Source organism: Monodelphis domestica, chromosome 8 (assembly GCF_027887165.1).
Source record: "Monodelphis domestica isolate mMonDom1 chromosome 8, mMonDom1.pri, whole genome shotgun sequence".
Classification (NCBI taxonomy): Eukaryota; Metazoa; Chordata; class Mammalia; order Didelphimorphia; family Didelphidae; genus Monodelphis; species Monodelphis domestica.
In genome coordinates this window covers 73,623,059-73,641,857 of record NC_077234.1, presented here as the reverse complement: position 1 = coordinate 73,641,857, position 18,799 = coordinate 73,623,059, and the positions used below count along the sequence as shown (strand labels likewise).

Sequence of the window (18,799 nt, the reverse complement as noted above, 5' to 3'; positions counted from 1 at the left end):
GAAGGTCATATTCTCAAGTAATTAAATCTTGATCCTTTGCTGCAGCCCTTCCTAAATCCTGTTACCCTGAGCAGGGTGGAGATTGGAAGTTCCTAAGACCTGGTTCTGTCATTCCAAGTATCTCTATTGTATCAATTCTAAAATCAATCATGACTCAAAGAACTCCCTGTTCTATGCTTAAGCATAGGTCAAAGCCCTTTCCATTGTTCAGCAGAAGGTTTCTGTCCTAAAGTAATCTTAAGTAAGGAGGAGAAAGACCCTCCCATGCCAAGGGGGTTCACATTCCAATAGACTATGAGTAGGAAATTTTTCAAGTATGAAATTTCCCAATGGTGAAATTTCCAACATTTATAAGTCTAAGAAATTTTAAGGTTTACAAAACCCCAAGTAAATGCTGGGCCTCCTTCATGTTATTATGCCCGGCGGTTCTTATTAAATTCTTTTTGGTGATTAACTCCCATAGGAGAGTCCTTGGCTGAGGGAGGCCATCCTCATCGAGCTTTTCTCTCTTTTCAGTTTCGCTATCTCCAAGGGAGGACGTTTGCTTCTCGCAGATGACATGGGTTTGGGGAAAACAATCCAGGCCATCTGTATTGCTGCGTATTACCGGACAGAGTGGCCTTTGTTGGTCGTCACGCCTTCGACCGTGCGCTACACCTGGGAACAGGTGAAGTCTTCCTGTGTGGATGTGTGTTTGTGAGGAGATGCTCCGGCTGGGGGGTGCGGGGGACGGTGGTGCGCGATACAAAATGGGGGTGGGGGGGCCCTGTCGGGGGGGCCAGACCTGGAGACAGGAGGTCCTGGGTGCGACTCTGGCCTCAGACACTCCCTAGCTGAGGGAGTCTTAGCACCCCTGGCCCTCACCTTCTGCCTTGAGGTCGTAGGACAGGGTCCTTTCTATTTATAATCTCTATCGTATGGTACACAGGACACACAACGTCTCTTTTATGGACATCATTCGGCAGTAGGCCTGTAAGAGTCTGGGAAATGGGGCCATCCATCCTTCGGTCCTCAGCCGTTTACGAGGTTCCGGGCACTGTGCGAGGACCTGGCCTACAGAGACACACGTCGACTGGCCTGTGCTCCTCGGGAGTGTTCATCAGGACCTTGGGGGTCAAGTGACTTGCCCAGGGTCACACAGCTGGGAAGTGTCTGAGGCCATGGGGCACCCAGCCAGCACCCCAGAAAGAACATTGGGGAAATTCCCACGGAAGCCTTCTGCCGGAGCCTTCACTGACCGGCCAGGCATTGCTTCAGTGTCAGAAAGAGTTCAGACAGAAGGTCACTCGGCACTTTGATCATTATTTTGGCTTCCCAAATCCTCCCCGGCCAGTGTGAGGAGAGAGGCCACAACACGGTCCATTCTGGGCTGATGTCTACATGAGCTCCCAGATAGGACCTTCTTCCCTGCGAAGGAAAAGCAGAGCGTTCTAGTCTCGCCCTCCAGAGCCAGGCCTTCTGTCCCTCTCCCTGTGGGCCAGATCCTCACCCTCTCCAGTTCCTTTTGTCTCCGGGGGCAGGGTGCTCCTCGGAGAGCTTGGAAATGTCTCGAGGCTCATACCTTTTTTTTTTTAGAAGAGCATAGCTTTAATGTCATCAACAGACTCTCGAACTTGAACGTGGATTTCTTCTTTTTTTTTCAAACCCTTATTGTCTGTCTTGGAATTAATACTATGTATTGGCTCCAAGGCAGAAGAGTGGTAAGGGCTAGGCAATGGGGGTCAAGTGACTTGCCCAGGGTCACACAGCTGGGAAGTGTCTGAGGCCAGATTTGAACCCAGAACCTCCTGACTCAATCCACTGAGTCACTCAGCTGTCCTCTGTGATTTATTATTCTACACATCAGAATAAAGTTCATGAACAGCCTAGGGAAACTATAACAATGAGTGAAGTTTCACATTATTTCCCTCAATCTGTCTTCTTGTGTAGAACTGATCTAAAATAAAAATCTACCCATGATCTTGTCCATCTGCCAAAAACTAAAATAAAATCTGATGTCAAACAAGTAAATACAAAACAAAGAACAATTGATGTTTTAACAAAGTACTTACGGCCATTTTTCCAGCATTAAGATCTGCTAAGGGCAAGTAATTTACAGACTTCAGAGAAGTCCCACCAATGATCTTGGTCCTGGGGATCCTTTACCACCTTTGGCCCAGGCCCTTGGGCTTCCACTGAAGCCAGTACAGTGCTTCTCAGAGTAATATTTTTATTTTTTGTTTGATTTTTTAAAAATCCCTTACCTTCTGTCTTGGAATCAATACTGTGTATTGGTTCCAAGGCAGAAGAGTGGTAAGGGCTAGGCAGTGGGGGTTAGGTGACTTGCCCAGGGTCACACAGCTAGGAAGTATCTGAGGCTAGATTTGAACCCAGGACCTCCTGTCTCTAGTCCTGGCTCTCCATCCACCGAGCCACCCAGTTGCCCCCTCAGAGTAATATTTTTAAATGTTTATGGTATCTAGGATTTTAAAAGAAATAAATGATACTGAAATAACTTTTTCCTATTCAAGTTCATAGACTCCCCTGAAATCTGTGTGAACCCTTGCTTTAAGGAGCCCAGAAAGGCTTGGGGAAGGACAGGGAAGCAGAGGAGGGAACAGAAGGAAGGAAGGAGGGGAAACAAAAACACAGTAACCCTGGGGGAACACACAAACTCCTGCCCTCCTCACCCCTGAAGGAACCCCAGATGGCTCTCCTTTGGTCCCACATGATGGTTTGGCAGGTGAGGCAAACACGGGAGGCTTTCTGCAGTTAGCAGATGGCTTTACAAAGAATGTTTACTCTCATATGATCTCCATTCAGTATTTATGACGCGTCTTTTTTAAAATATATATCAAAGGGGCTGCGCTAGGCACTCTGAGATGTGTTTAAGAGGTCACATCCCTTGAGGAGCTCACAGTTGCTTTCCAGGCACCAGAGAGAACACAAATACAAGTAACAAGTAAGGGTGCTCGCTTTGAGAAGGCAAAAATGGCGTGCCAGTTTCAGGGGAGTTTTTGTGGGGCTTTTGGACTTGTAAGCAGGATAAGGGGGAGCCTATAGAGAAGCGATGGATGGGGAGGAGTCGGTGTTGACTAGGAGTGGGGAGTGAGGGGTGTAAAAGGGGGAGGAGATGACCAGTTACCCTTGCAGGGCAGGGTACCTCCTAGCCTAGACTGTCTCCGCTGAGTTGTCTTCTCTCCTCTTCAGGCATTCCACCGGTGGCTGCCTTCCCTCAGCCCAGATAGCACCAACGTGGTGGTGACTGGGAAGGACAGTTTGACAGCTGGCTTGATCAACATCGTTAGTTTTGACCTCCTCAGCAAGATGAACAAAAAATTACAGACTTCCTTCCAAGTCATCATTATTGTAAGTGGCCGCTCTATCCCTGAAAGCCTGTTCCCAGCTCCTGGAGCCTCCTAGGAGTCCCTGAGAGAGTCAGGAGTCGTTTTGTGTGTCTGGACAGTAGGCAGCTCATCTCTCTGCAGTCTCAGTGGGGCCTCCTTTCCTTTCCCTGTCTGCTCCCTTCAGGAGAGGTCACGAGTGGGAGCCACCGAGGAAGGGACCCCGGAGTAGACAAGCCTCCGATGGCCTCCCCAGAGCTGTTCACGGTGTGTGTGAGTCTGGTGTCTGCTCCAGCTATCCCTGATTTCTGTTAGGTGTTATCTGTGTAATTTCCCAAGATCACCATGAACACTTTATCCTCGAGGAGCGTTCCCATTCTAGTGCTAATTTCCAAAGAGCCACCCCGGATGGATCGGTGTGTGATGAAAGCATGTCTCGATGTGGTTCCCCTTCTCTGACTCCCTGGGCTCTCCCTGCCCAGCCAGCACTGCCCACGTTCTATCTAGTCTTAATAGGAATGCTTTAACCGTGAGCCCAAAATCATGTAACCATGGAAAAATACTGAGCAATAAAAAACAAATTTAAAAAGGGGCAGCTCAGTGGCTCAGGGGAGAGAGTGCTAGACCTGTAGACAGGAGGAACTGGATTCAAATCTGGACCCAGACACTTTCTAGCTGTATGATGGTAGGAAAGCCACTTAACCCCAATTGTCTAGCCCTTTCCACTCTTCTGAAGTAAGATGTGGAGGGAGGGAGGGAGGGAGGGAGGAAGAGAGAGAGAGAGAGAAAGAGAGAACAAAACCTTATAATAAATATGCATGACCCAGCAAAACATTGGCCATGTCCAAATTATCTGTCTCATTCTATAGTTTAACTTCACCTCTCTAGCAAGAGATGAATAATATGTTTCATCTTTAGTCCACTGGACTCATGGTTCATCATGGCATTAATTGGAGATCTAAAGTCTTTCAAAGTAATTTTCCTTTTTAATGTCATTTTATAAATTATTCTCCTACTTCAGCTCTGTCAGTTCACTCTGCCAGCTCATAGAGATCTTCCCAGTTTCCTCTGGAGCTGTCCTTTCTTGGGGCACAATATACCATCCCATTGAAATGCCACGATTTGTTGAACTATTCCTTAGTGGGTTCAGTTACTTCATTTCATGAACAAACATCACCTATTTTAGGTCCTGCTCTCCCCTAAGAGAAGTTGTAAAATTCAAAGAAGCCATTTCTTCTCAACCATGCCATCCCGTAATGACACCAGCCCCTTAATTGGCACAGCAAATATTAGTTGATATATCTTAGATAAGGCTCAGCAAAGGATGGGGAGATTGGAGATTTTTTCCAACTTTTATTTGGGGGATGTTGATAAAATGTAGCCTTCCGTACATTTGCACAATTCACATTGACTATTGCTTCTGCCCTTTGATAATTGTGCCAAACATCCTGGAGGGTTACAAAAGAGAATAGAAGGTCTCCTTTAATCTAATATTTTGTTTTGTACACAAATACCAGATCGCATATAGCCTCTCCCTATCTTTGCAAAAATAGGCATTAGATTGTTATAATTTTCCAAGGCCAGACAAGTAATGTTTAGTTCTTGATGTAGAACATATTAATTCCTGATTTTGATTTTTTTTTACATTTTCCATTAAAAAGTTAAAAAATAATTTTTGGGAAATCCTTGCAGTATTGATTCTAATATGGAAATAAGTCTACATCATGGTGGAGACAGTTCTAGATTGGAATTGAAAGGCCCTTCCTCCTTTCAATCATTTGGGATTCAGCCACTGATTTGCAGCTGTGATTTCAGGCAGGCCTCTGGCTTTATCTTTATCCCAGCTTCCATGATGTTCATTGAGACAGCCACTTCTGTCTTCTTCTGACTTCACCAAAATATTGCATCCAAGAATAAGGTGATGCTCATATGGCATGTTAAGGGGTTTGTTTTGTTTGTTTTTTTAAGAAAGGATTTTTCATTTTTGTGATCAGATTCTCATTGTGGTTAGATAAATGAGCATCAGCATCCTGGAATCTAAAATGGGATAGGTCCTGAGAGATTATCTAGCATGCCTCCATCATTTTCTTTTTTCTTCTTTTATTTATTAATATAATTATTTTTAAAAATCCAACACAATATTCTAGCCTATCAAATATTTTTAATGTATTTTTCTTCTTCTTTAAAAAAAACCCTTAGGGGGAAGCTGGGTAGCTCAGTGGATTGAGAACCAGGCCTAGAGATGGGAGGTCCTAGGTTCAAATGTGGCCTCAGCCACTTCCTAGCTGTGTGACCCTGGGCAAGTCACTTGACCCCCATTGCCTAGCTAGCCCTTACCACTCTTCTGCCTTGGAGCCAATACACAGTATTGACTCCAAGATGGAAGGTAAGGGTTTAAAAACAAACAAACAAACAAACTCCCTTACCTTCTGTCTTAGAATTGATACCATCTGTCTTAGAATTGATACCATCAGTTCCATGACAGAAGCGCAGTAAAGGCTAGGCAATGGAGGGTAAGTTTCTTGTCCAGGGACACACAGGGAGGAAGTGTCTGAGGCCAGATTTGAACCTAGGACCTGCCAACTCCAAGCCTGGCACTGTATCCACTGTGCTAGCCCCTTAGTTCCTGCATGTTGTAGAGGAGGAGAAGGAAGAAACTAAGGTGAATTGACTAGCCTAAAGTTATACTCATCTTTAAAATGAGAGAGCAGAAAGTCAGAGCCTAGCCAAGGTAATAGCAGAGGTGGGATTTGAACACCAGTCCTCCCAACACCAGCTACCATGTTCTTCCTGCTTCTTCATTCTATCAACTACTTCCCTAACTGAAATAGGCATCTCTGTCTACAGGGACCTCTTAGGTCCACAAGCAGGATTCACCTGGTGGGAACCATCATCGAGACAGCCACCTCCTCCCTAAACTGTCAGGACTTTTTTTTTCTCCTCCTCTCTTCTTTAATCAGCTCATTCACAGGAGGAGGTGGCAGCTGTGTCTGGTCTTTGTTTTCTTGTTTGTTTTGGTCTTGGGATCTGCTTGTTTTCCTTCCTTTAAAGGAAAGCTATTTTTTTGTGTGTGCTCAAATTATGTAGCCCCAGGATAACCATATTCCAAGGATGTAACCTGCACCTGGCTGGCTTGTCTTTTTAAGACATTTCTGCTGATTTCTGCTCTTTCTCCAGGGCTGGCCCTAAACAGGGAGAGGAGAAAGATGGGTAACCTCAAATAGAATCAGATCTTGAATTAGGTTAACAGTGGAACATAATAGAAAAGGGAAGAATTAGACTTCAGAGAGCCCATACACCTTCCTCTGAGCCCAGCTCTGACCTTTCTGTTGCCTGATACATGCCCAAAACAACCTCCCTGAATGTCCCCAAGTTTACCAGCCCATCCTCCCCCCCTTCCCCCCACCTCTCAGGTAACTCTAGATGTGGCGAGTCAAATAACTGAAATGATTCTTTACCGCTTGCCTTAGTTTCTGATTACCAGCCTTTTGCAAGTGATGATTTACAAACTTTCATCTGAGGATTAGTTTCCCAGTTCATTAGAAGTGTGATGAATGTTGTTTCCTTCCCTGGCCTTGACAATTGTACTTAATTTGTCCAGAATGATATGAGTAAAACCTCCTCTGGGCTACCCCGCTCCTGAATTAATCGAGTTTTTATTGAGTGTCTAGCACTGTAAATGATACATTAAAGAGTCCTAGGTCCTTACCCTCAAGGAGTCTCCTGCCTGCTTGAGGAGGTAAGACATTTTAAAAAAACAAGACCATATGACTAACAGAATGACCCCCTTTTCAAAAAACAATTATACTAGAATTTTGTGTTTGGCTTCAAAGTGGTCACCTTGGAAGATTATGTACTTATTCCAGAGATGGGCAGAGATTGCGCATTCCTTTCTTGGAGCTGTTAAGGAATGGCCTTTGGCACCAGTTGAACAGCTCCACCATAAAGGCAGTTTCTTTATTAATTTTACGGGGGACTTTGTATCCCCCCTTTTTTAAATCTGGAATTCTACTTAACCTGATCTCTTCATCCCCCTTAATCATGATCCTTGACTTTGAATGGCTTGTCGTGATCATTATCAAAAATTAAATTCATTCTCAAAGGTTGTAAAGAGCCGCCATCATGAAAGATGATGGAAAGGCCAGACTGTGGACTTGAGGTGGTTCCAGAGGAGAGTTCCAACAGTATAGTCAGCTAGTCAATAAACTTTATTAGCTGTTGCTGTTACAATGGAGCGAGTAACAATCAGCCAATCGATGTGTTTATGAAGTGCCCACTGTGTGCCAGGCACAGTGTTAGTAGCAGCAGCATTATAAAGAGAAGCCGGCTAACAGCTAAGTGCTCAAGTCATGTCCACTAATCAGGATGCTGTGAAGAGAATGGCCCTGAGAGCCGTAATTACAGGTTGTTACTAGGAGGAGGCAGGGGAGGACTATGGAGAGAACGCTGGCCCTAGAGCCAGAGACCTGCCTCTGATACTTAATTCCCATGTCCCTTGGACAAGTCACTTCACCTCTGTCTGCTTCCGCTTCCTCCTCTGTGAAAGGGATGTAATCATGAACAGCCCCTCGCCTCCCAGGGTTGTTGGGAGCATCCAAAGAGGGAAAATATAGGAAGTGTTTTGTAAACTTTCAAGCACTCTATCCATGCTGGCTCTCTGAGCTGTCATTGGAAAGAGCCCTGGGTCTGGAGTGAATCTGGACCCTTTTACTGAGTCCCGGCTCTGCCACTGTCCTGAAGGGAGACCTCGAGGAGCCTCATTTTCCTCAGGTTTTGCCAGGCGGGATGTTAAGTGATAGTGCTGCCCCCTTCCTCCTCTTTCAGGGCAGCTTCGAGATTCTGTTCAGGAAGGCGACATTTGGGGGACTGGCCGTGGGAACTGAGAGTTCTGCTTGTCTCTTTTCAGGACGAATCCCATTTCCTGAAGAATATAAAGACGGCCCGCTGTCGTGCGGCGATGCCCCTTCTCAAGGTGCGTACGTGCTCCCCAAAGCCAGCTGGGACAGTGGAGGTGATTCAGCAGAGATTCGGGCAGAGAAATCCAGTCTGACTTAGCTTTATTTTCCCAGACCAAGGGGCCTTGTGTTTATTCAGCCCCACCGAGTCTCCTTTTCTTCCCTCCTTACCTTCTGTAAATGAGGGGAGTGGTGCCATTGCTTTCATCTCTGTGTTAGAACTGGGACCCCAGAAGCCTAAGGACCAGCTCAGGGGGACGTGTCAAAGGAGGCAAGATCTGGGGTGACAGGCAGAGGAGACTTGGAGCAAGAGGAATTCAGGAGATTGTAAGCCAGTGAGGAGGAGCAGTTTCCTCTTCCTTCGCTGCCTCATTAATAACCCATCTCTGATCATATCTCTCCCATAGAGGAATAAGTAAAATAATAACTGACATTGATATTGACAAAGTAGTTCCTCTGCTAAGCCTCACAAGGACCCTCTGAGCTCCTTATCCCAGACAGTATTCCCATTTTATGGGTGAAGTTATTGAGGCTTAGAGAAGCTCAAGGACTTACTTGCCTGAGGTCATAGTCAGTGATTGTCAAAGTCCAGATTTCTGACTGAATTCAGCACTTTATCCACTGTGGCATAGTACTTCTCCAGAAGCTCTAGTCATTATTATTCTTTTTATATTGTTGTGGTCAGGATAATTATAATGATTATTATCATTGTTGTCACGATTACACGACAGCAACAACAGTCATGATAATAGCTAGTTTTAACATAACCCTTTTTAATTTTGGAAGGTATTTTACATGCGTGTCTCATTTCTCAGGTAAGCAAGTTCGTCCAAATTAGAATCAAGCTCTGCTTTTTCTACTCTCAAGGGAAGGGGTTAGATTGAATGGATTATGCTCATTATTAGAAGAGACTGATGAATCCCCCAGCTGGCCCTTTGCTTTACCGAAGCACACCCCAGGCCTGGGGGTTGTAGATAAGGCTCCATCATCCATATTTCCTTCCATTCTAGCCTTAAGTGGCTTGTCTATAGGGCCACTCATGCTTTCAGAAAATAAGGGGAATAGCCTCTGCTATTTTTATTAATATGATGGAATGCCCTAAGAAATTATATTGATTTGCTTTCCCCATAATGGACAGAAGGTCCTCGAATCTTTTAGGGGTGATTTTCTTAAATGTCACTTCTATTATGAGAGAAATTTTTTTTCTCCCATGTCAGGTTGTGTGTATCCTTTTCTGATTTTGATTTCCATTTTGTTAAAGCAGATTTCATTTTACAACCATATATATATTTTTTTTTGTAAAACTCAGTTTTTGCTACTTAAGAAAAGACTTAAATTTTGTGTTAAACAAAATTAGGAAGCCGGATGACACCCTAAATATTGGTCAAACTTAGAAGCTGAAAACTGATGAAAATGTTTCTTCTTTAAGTGCTTTTTAAAGATGTCCTTTGGAATAGCAAGTAATATCTATCTTGCAAGGCTAAATTATTTTGGGTGTTGTAGATTAAAAATAAAAATAAAAAAATTCTTCATTGAAAACCTTGATTCCCACTTCTTACTTCTTATAAATATTTATGTGTCCATAATCATTATGGGCATGTTTAAATGAAGCATTTTTTTTTTCCCAGGGTGACAATCCTTCTTTGGAGAGCACTTAATATGCCTTTTTAGAAAAACCTTGCTGGAGCAGAGATTGTGGTTCTAATATTACAGCTATAACTAAAATTAAATTTGCCTAGCTTGATTGTTTAGACAAAAGAAATGGCACAATAGATAAATTACATCATTAAATGTTATAATACGAAACCTTCTTAGCATCAGCCTTATTAATGTTGGCATCTCCTTGTTAGCCTAAACAGTGCTGCATATTGCTTTCTCCAGAATATACGATTGCGATCTCTACCCTTTAAAGTAGTGTTTGAATTTTTAATATCTTGTAGTAGTTGAATGTTTTTCAGAGCAACACTGTTACAACTAATCTGTTAACTGCTAATTCATATATATGGTTCTGGTTTGGATATAGGACACTGATATATGAGTACTTTTAAATAGTCCCTGCGAATATGTCCGTGAATTATGTTGCTGCCATTTATGAGGGTTTCTTGAAATCAATCTCTCCTGTATCTTCACCTTTGCTTTCAATGCACTGTTCTCTGGGCTATAGTCAGAATTGTGTTTCTCCTGTTGGTCAGACTCATCTTTTGTCCTTATTTCGGTCTTTTATTCTCTAGAGAGTCATCTGAATAGTCTTGGATTGAGAAGGCAGGTAGAAAGAAACCCTAATCAAATACAGCTTTTTGATTTGATCCTAATACTAATGGGATTAGCCATTTGATTCTTTGTGTCCTAGTCCTGGATATTGAAAACCAGTATCTTATCACACCAGGTCAACTGCTACCAGATGAGGAAGGTAAATGAAGTCACTCCCAAGAGAGATTAGGTCTGGTCCTTGAATGCTGACCATCTCCATAAAAAAAATGGCAGCCTCTTAAAAGATAGAACCTGTGAACAATAGAAAAGTAGAACATCTCATTGCCTAGAATCCTTTTCTCTTGAATTAGATTAACTATGGTCATCTCATATGCTATCTTGATCAGGCTATAAAATGTGCTAGTCTATGCTAAAGTTTTGTTCGTCTCTGTGATTTTTTTAAATTAAATTTTATTTTTTCAATCAATAAAATTAACTACTCTCTCCTTCTTTACTCTCCACCCCCTATATTTAAAAAAAAAAAAGTTCTTATTATACAATCTATAGTCAAGCAAAATAAATTCTTACATTGGCCTAGTCAAAAAATCTTGTTCTTGCATTCTTGAATCAATCAGAAGTGGATACTACCCACCTACTCCTACATGCCTTCTTCAGAAGACCTCTGGGATCATGGTTTGTCATTGTGTTGCTTGCTCAGAGTGTCCAAGCCTTTCAAAATTATTGGTCTTTGCAATATTCTTGTTGTAATATAAATTGTTCTCCTTGTTCTACTTACTTCCCTTAGCATCAGTTCATACACATCCCCTTCATTTCATAAAGCAGACAGCTAAATAGTATTTCATCATATTCCTGAACCATGACTTGTTTAGCCATTCCCATCCACATAGTTTCTTTATTAATTCTTCATTTAATTTATTAGAATCTCCTGGTAATTTGAACCTCAAAACAACCCTGAGAATTAGGTACTATTATTATCTTCATTTCCTCATGTGTAAAATGGGAATAATAATAGCATCTACCTTGATGGATACTTGAGGAGATTAAAGTAGATAATATATGTAAAACACTTTCCTAGCTTTAAAGGGATATGTAAATGTTTGCTTTTGGCTATCGTGGAGACTTCAGATTAAATTATATTTCCATCTACCTTGAATCTCTATCCCACTGTATTTTTTCCCATGTAATTTGGGAAATACACATCCAGTATTTTCATGTTTTTGTTGTTTTCGCCATTCTGGAGGACTCTTGTTTACATCTCTTAATGGTTTTGCTTTGAAATCTGATTTATCTGATGCTCTGATATTTGCATTGGCCTGGTACAGCGTAGACCATCCTTTAACTTTTAGGCTGTTTGTTTTTTATGGGCAATTACTGAGTTTTATTTCTTAATCGTCAGTGACCCTTCTTTTTATTAGGGGAAGTTAGATCGTTTAAAATAAATGTTATTGATACATTTGTGTAATCTCCCATGGCTATATTTTTCTGCCCTTAATTGTTTTCTGTTCTTTGCTTTCTCTCTTCATTTATGTGATTTCTAGTGTGAACTTTCCATTTTATAGTTCCTTTTAAGCTAGTTTGGAAGGACTCAGGGTACAGATTGAAGCATATATTTTTTGGATACAGCCAATGTGGGAATTTGTTTCACTTGGCTGTGCATATTTGTTACAAGAATTTTTTTTCTCCCCCCCCCCTCCCCCAATTAGGGCTAGGAGATGGTAGGAGAGAGAGAGAGGAAAAAGAGTTTTTGTTACTTGAAAAAAAATTAATTTAAAAATAAACTAGATTGGAAGGTATCATAATCTAATGTACATTTTTTTTCTAACTTTTTAACATCAACATTATTGCAACATAATTATTACCATTTCCCCCACTACTTTTAGTAAATAAATAAACCTTGAAATCCCTTTTCAAAGTGATCATCTGCTTTTTAGGTTACCTCCTTCCTACCCCTGCCTACATTTTGGTCAGTATTATACCTACATTAAGTGGAGAACTGGGCTTAAATGCTTTGTGACTCTAGTCTGACACTAGCCTGTGTGAGCTTCAGTTTCACCATTTGTAAAATGGGGATAATACCCTTGGAAAGTCCTCTGTCATGAGGATCATGGATTTAGAACCGGAGGGACCTTAGAGACCAACCTCATTTTTCAGATAAAGGCATTTGAATGGTGAATCCTAGAGAAGTTAAGTAACTTTGCCCAAGATCTTGTGGCCTTAAGAAGAAATAAATTTAAGTCCATGCCCTCTGGCTTCAAGTTCATCCCAGGGACAGGGTACCATCCTGCCTCTGTGAAATGAGATGATGAACATACAGTACTTGTAACCTTATGGCCCAGCGGAGACCATCAGCTGCTCTAGAGATCAGGTCATTATTTTTATTATTACATCTTGGTAGCCCAAAACCTTTAACAGATGTTTGTTGCCATTATAAAATTCCACATATGCCTTACAACTAATTCACAGTTCTTAGAATAAACATTAGATTATGAAACATTCGATCTAGTTTATTTTTCAATTGATTTTCTGCCCAATTAACACAAACTCCTTTCTCTCCCACATCTTTAAAGTCCCCAGAACCTGACTTCCATCTGCCCACCAGATCAGTTTCATGGTGTCCCCCTTCATGTGCTCTGCATACACCAAGCTGGCCCACCGCTGTTTCCCAAAGTTAATATTCCAGCACTCATCTCCACCTTTGTGCAGGATATCCCATATGGCGTTAGTCTTCTCCCTCCCACTTCTGTCTCTCTTGATTCTTCCCTTTCTTCAAGGCTCAGCTCAGTTGTCCTTGCCTCCCCCACCAACAACTTTTCTGGATCTATTTATAAATCTCACCCCTAGCCCAATGGAAGCTTCTTAGAAGTGAGGATTCTGGTTTCTGACTTTACTTCCAGCATAGTGTGGACCAGTACGTCTCTTGGACTCACTTGGCTTCTTCTGAGTCTCAGTTGTTATCAGATGGGTGTTCATGGTTTCTGGTGGCTTTTGTAAGGTGCCCAAAATAAATGTAAGCTCGGTCTGGTACTCTGCTTAGTCATGGGCCCATTTCTCTTAGCTTGTGCGATTTCATCACCCAACCCCTCAGCCACTTAACAATATTTTACGATGATCAACTGTGAATGACTTTGATGTTCTCAACAATACAGTGATTCAAGGCAATCACAAAGGATTTAGGATGAAAAATGCTGTCTATCTCCACAGAAAGAACTGATGGAGGCTGAATGCAGGTTGAAGCATACTTTTCTTTTAATTTTCTTTACTTTTCTTTATTTTTTTTTAGTCTGTGTTTTTCTCTTTTGTAACATGACTAACATGGAAATATGTTTGCATGACTACACATGTATAATCTATATCAAAGTGCTTGCCTTCTCAACGAAGGAGAGAGGAGGGAGGGAATTTGGAACTCAAAAATTGTAAAATATGAAAGTTAATTGTTTTTACATGTAATTGGGGAAAAATAAGATAAAAACATTCTTAGAATGTTGCCAAAAAATTTGGAACTTTACCCAAAGGGCTTTAAAAGACTACCTGCCCTTTGATCCAGCCATACCACTGCTGGGTTTATACCCCAGAGAGATAATAAGGAAAAAGACTTGTACAAAAATATTTACAGCCTTGCTCTTTGTGTTGGCAAAACATTGGAAAATGAAGGGATGCCCTTCAATTGGGGAATGGCTGAACAAATTGTGGTATATGTTGGTGATGGAATACTATTGTGCTCAAAGGAATAATAAAGTGGAGGAATTCCATGGAGACTGGAACGACCTCCAGGAAGTGATGCAGAGCGAGAGGAGCAGAACCAGGAAAACATTGTACACAGAGACTGATACACTGTGGTACAATTGAACGTAATGGACTTTTCCATTAGTGGCAATGCAGTGATCCTGAACAACTCGGAGGGATTTACGAGAAAGAACTCTAACCACTTTCAGAGAAAGAACTATGGGAGCAGAAACACAGGAAAAAAAACAACTCCTTGATCACACGATTTGATGGGGATATGATTAGGGATGTAAACTCTAAATGATCACCCTAGAGTAGATATTAATAATATAGAAATAGGACTTGATTAAGGACATATGTAAAACCCAGTGGAATTGCTTGTTGGCTATGGGAGGGGGTTGGGAGGAGGGGAGGGAAAGAACATGAATCATGTAACCATGGAAAAATATTCCAAATTAATTAAACTAAAAAAAAAATCGGGGGGGGGGGGGGCGGGTTGAGCAAAAATCATTTTTCTCCTAGCATTTCCAAATACTCTCTACTTTTTCTAGATGCTCGTAAGAGGGGTTGGCTTAGTAGCACAGTGGATTGAATACCAGGCCTGGTATTGGGAAGATTGGGGTTCAAATCTGATCTCAAACATTTCCTAACTGTCTGATTCTGGGCAAGTCACTTAACCTTGATTTCCTAATCCTTGCCACTCTTCTCTCTTACAATTGATAATCTGTATTTGTCTTTATGAACTTGCTAAGTAAGTGGTATGGGGGTGGAAAGTATGGATTTTCTTTGAAAACTATACTGGAATAGGATTTTTTACATCTCTCTTTATGTCCATGCTGAGATTTTCCATCCATTCTTACACAGTCTTTCCCCTCAGTTATTTCCCTGGTTCCATATTCTAGAATACACCTGCATCTAGTTCTGCCAATATTTCTGTAGAGTGGATCTTTGTCTCTCATCTAGGGCTGTGAGTTTCTCTTACATTATTAGCATGCATGTTTGTAATTTTTCTGCACTTTAGGTTTGCTTTATTTGTGTATCTTCAATCATTGATGGTTCCTTGATCTCTCAAATCAGCTCTTCTCTACTAGCTTCCATCATTGTGGTTCATTCCTCTGTAACACAAGTTTAAGGTCCTCTTTCAGGGGTTATATTGTTTCTTTATGCCATTATGTTCCTTATACTTAGTACTAATTTGTATTTGCTCAAGAATCCTCAACTGTTAGGATTTCTGTCATTTTAGGTACCCTCTTAAGGTTCTTTTCATCTTTTTCTTTCCCACTGGACAAGCACTTTTGAATTGAACTTATAATGTTTAGCTTTTGTACAATTTAAAGGTTCTCAGAGAACTGATAAACTCTGAATCCTTTTTTTACTTCTTTATTTTTATTTTATTTTGTTTATCTTTTCTTTTGCAACATGGCTAACTCAAAAATGTTTTTAAAAATGATTTCTAAATGAGAACAGGGATAGAGAGCTAGAGATATATACAAAAAAGTGGTCCAGTATTATAGGGGTATTGTCAGCATCCTAGAAGTTGAAAATATCCTGTGTCTTAGAGTAAATGCCAAACATTGTGAAAAAAATGATTGTTAAAAATTTCTTCCATGTAATTGGGAAATATTTAATGAAATTAATAAAAATAATTTAACAACAAAAAACAAAAACATTCTCAGAGAGGTCATAGATAAGATAGACTAGTAAAATTCATATTTGAATATTGGTTAGGACATTATTGAAGATAATATCTCTGGGAGAGCAGAACATAGGGAGGTAAAGAGTTGATTTCTGGGAGAGATGGGATCTCTTCCATTATATTTTATATCACAGTATGTTCACTTGGAATACTTTATATCATGTAACTACATCTGACTTCCAATTATATGAATGCAGATTATTCACTATGGATTATCTGTGTGTGTGTTATCCGTGGCAAATTTCAAATATCAGGCCGTCTTATTTTTATCACTCAGCTTGCTTCCCTACCATTCACCCTACCTTCCTCTGCCATTTAATTGACATATATGTCCCGGTGTTTTTGTTTTTTAATAAAAACAGTTTTTCTATCTCTACAATTCTAGAAATTCGGGAAGTACTAGTGATCCCAATTCCATTATTAATTGCCTAGTGAGTTTAAAACCTTCAATTTCTTACCTGGGCTGATTGGCTCCTTCGTGGGCAACTTAATACATGTACCCCACTTTTCCCGCTCCAGGAGCTAACTATAATGATGCTGAACTTAATACAAACAACCTGATCAGCTTAGCCAGAACTCCTGAGCTCAAGAGAGCCACTAACCAAAACCTCCCAAAAGCAGGGATTATAGACTTGTGCCATAATGCCTGGCAAATATCCATTTTATTAGTTCAATCCAAATAAGGAAGAGAATAAATGGAATTTTTAAATTTGCATCATATACTCCAAAGCAAAATAACTATAAATTATTTTTGGATGGTGGTGATGATGAATTATTTGTACTACTGTTTCTTTCCATTAACAAACAGTTGACCATATTATAATTAATTGTTTGATTTAATGTCTATTTGTGTACCCACAGAGCCCTCTTCTGATGCCACATAATGGTTTCAGAGTGACCCTGGGTTCTTGAAGGTCCTATCACTAGAGGGTAAGCTCTAGCTGGTTCTATAATGCTGGAAGGGCTTTGGCTATCTGGTCTCAAAAACAGAGTGTGGCCACTTTTTGAGGATCAGCCTAATTAAGCACACTTCAATAAGAGGCTAGCCATTTGTGCCAATGTCTTTGGCAATGACCACCCTGGAAACAAACAAATAAAAAATGCAATATGGCGACTCTCATAGCTTTGCAGCCACCTTCTGCTTTTACTCTGGTGGTGACAAGAGAGCCAAAAAAGAGAAAGGAAGAAAATAGCAATCGTAGTCTTTAGATCATCTCTAAACATGCACTTAGCTGCTTATACTCTAAATTGAGGTCCTTGTTCAGTGACCAGCAAGCGAATCTACCTATACTGATGGAAGAACTGAATTGTCTCTGTCTGGATTTTCTCCCTACAAGGAAAGCCAGAAGCCAGAAGGAAATTGCAACTAAATGGAAGAATGGCTCACATGCTCTTCTCAGAGAGACGAATAAAAGACTTGGCAGGAGACTATATGTAACTGAAATCTGCAATTTCCTGTCCCCTTTTTCTCTCTTTATAGAAATGCCCATTTATTTGGGGTTCATTAAATTCGAAATAAAATCAATTAAGAGAAAAAAGTCATTGGCAAGGTTGGTTTTATGGATACCCAAAGGCAACAAGAAGCATCCTTTTTTGGGGACATTAAGTCATCCCATTGCAGTGCTTATAGTAAGTACGAGGGGTGGGTATCCTCATCTGCAGACAGACTTCCCACATTGAGAGTTGCTCACGCTAAATGCATGTCTGTATTATAAAGCTGTGTGTCTTTGTCACATAAGCATTGGTATGCTCTAAATTAGAAGCTTTCAGAGGTCAATATCCAGCTATTTTGTATAGCACTACACAGATGGCAACTCAGTGACATCTTCTAGGTGATGTTGTCAGGGATGTAAACTAGATTCTGAGGTCTCAGCACACTGAAAAGCTCAAGCTTTCTTTAAGGCTATCCATAGCAGATTTTGTTTTCTTTTAGAGTAATGCAGCCTCCGCTTTCGAACTCCTCCAAAACATTTTCTGACCTTTCCAGCAGTAATGATCCCGTCCTACTCAGGTCTGAGTAGCCAAAGGGAAAACTGACTCAGTCTTAGCACCAGCCTATAAATATCTGAGAGCCCAGCCTGGCATCATTTCCCATCACCTGACACAGGAACTCTTTATATCCAGAGCCTAGGAGCCTGCAGAATAGGTACCAGATGCTAGGCTGATTTTCTCTGGCTGATAGACTTTCCTCTCTATCCCTCTTTTCATTGAAATAGGTGGGAGCCAGGCAAGCAGCCACTACAGATGTCATTCAAGAAACTCATTGTTATGCTAATAAGGCTGCCTTAAACCATGCAGGAAATTACCAGGCCTGGGTAATTTAACTATAGGAAATTATAGCTGGAGAAATTCATAGCTCTCCTGTCATAATGGAATTAGGTCTGAGCAGTTCCCAAGAGGGCCAAAGATCAGACATTTATAAAGATCCCTTTTCTCTTCCCTCTCTCTGTATCACAGGCTTGTTTGTTTATTTTATGAAGCCTCTTTTCCATTTAAAAGCTCCATTTTTCCTTCTTCCTGGTGATATGTTGCATGTGATTTTCTTATGGTACTGATATTAACTCAGGGTTTTGGTACTTGACTGTCACCAATGTTACCAAGATCTACAGTTAGGTCTTTTTCCTGAAGCTATTATTCTTTGGTAGAAAGTTCCACCTTTTTGTGTCTGGCTCTCCTATTTTGGTAGCAGGTGGAGTATCTTGTACTTCGTTCCTTAAATGATTTTGATTTCCCAGGTTGTGAGAGTTACTTAGGATTGGCTTTTATTTTTTAGTTAATTTTTTTTTCAATTAATAAGCATATATTTTTTCTCTGCCCCACCTCACCATAAACTTACTTTTTAAAAAATACCCTTATCTTCTGTCTTAGAATCAATATTAAATATTAGTTCT

General features: G+C 40.9%; 1 protein-coding gene across 3 annotated transcripts in view; it reads left to right on the top strand.

Annotated features, from left to right (window-relative positions):
* The window catches only part of SMARCAL1 (SWI/SNF related, matrix associated, actin dependent regulator of chromatin, subfamily a like 1), a 75,256-nt gene that overhangs the window by 29,458 nt on the left and 26,999 nt on the right, over positions 1–18,799 (top strand). For all 3 annotated transcript variants that reach the window (XM_007501766.3, XM_007501768.3, XM_001367852.4), the window contains exons 7-9: positions 517–667; positions 3,190–3,348; positions 8,230–8,295. In XM_007501766.3, coding sequence (XP_007501828.2) covers positions 517–667; positions 3,190–3,348; positions 8,230–8,295 — 376 coding nt within the window. The remainder of the gene's footprint in view (positions 1–516; positions 668–3,189; positions 3,349–8,229; positions 8,296–18,799) is intronic.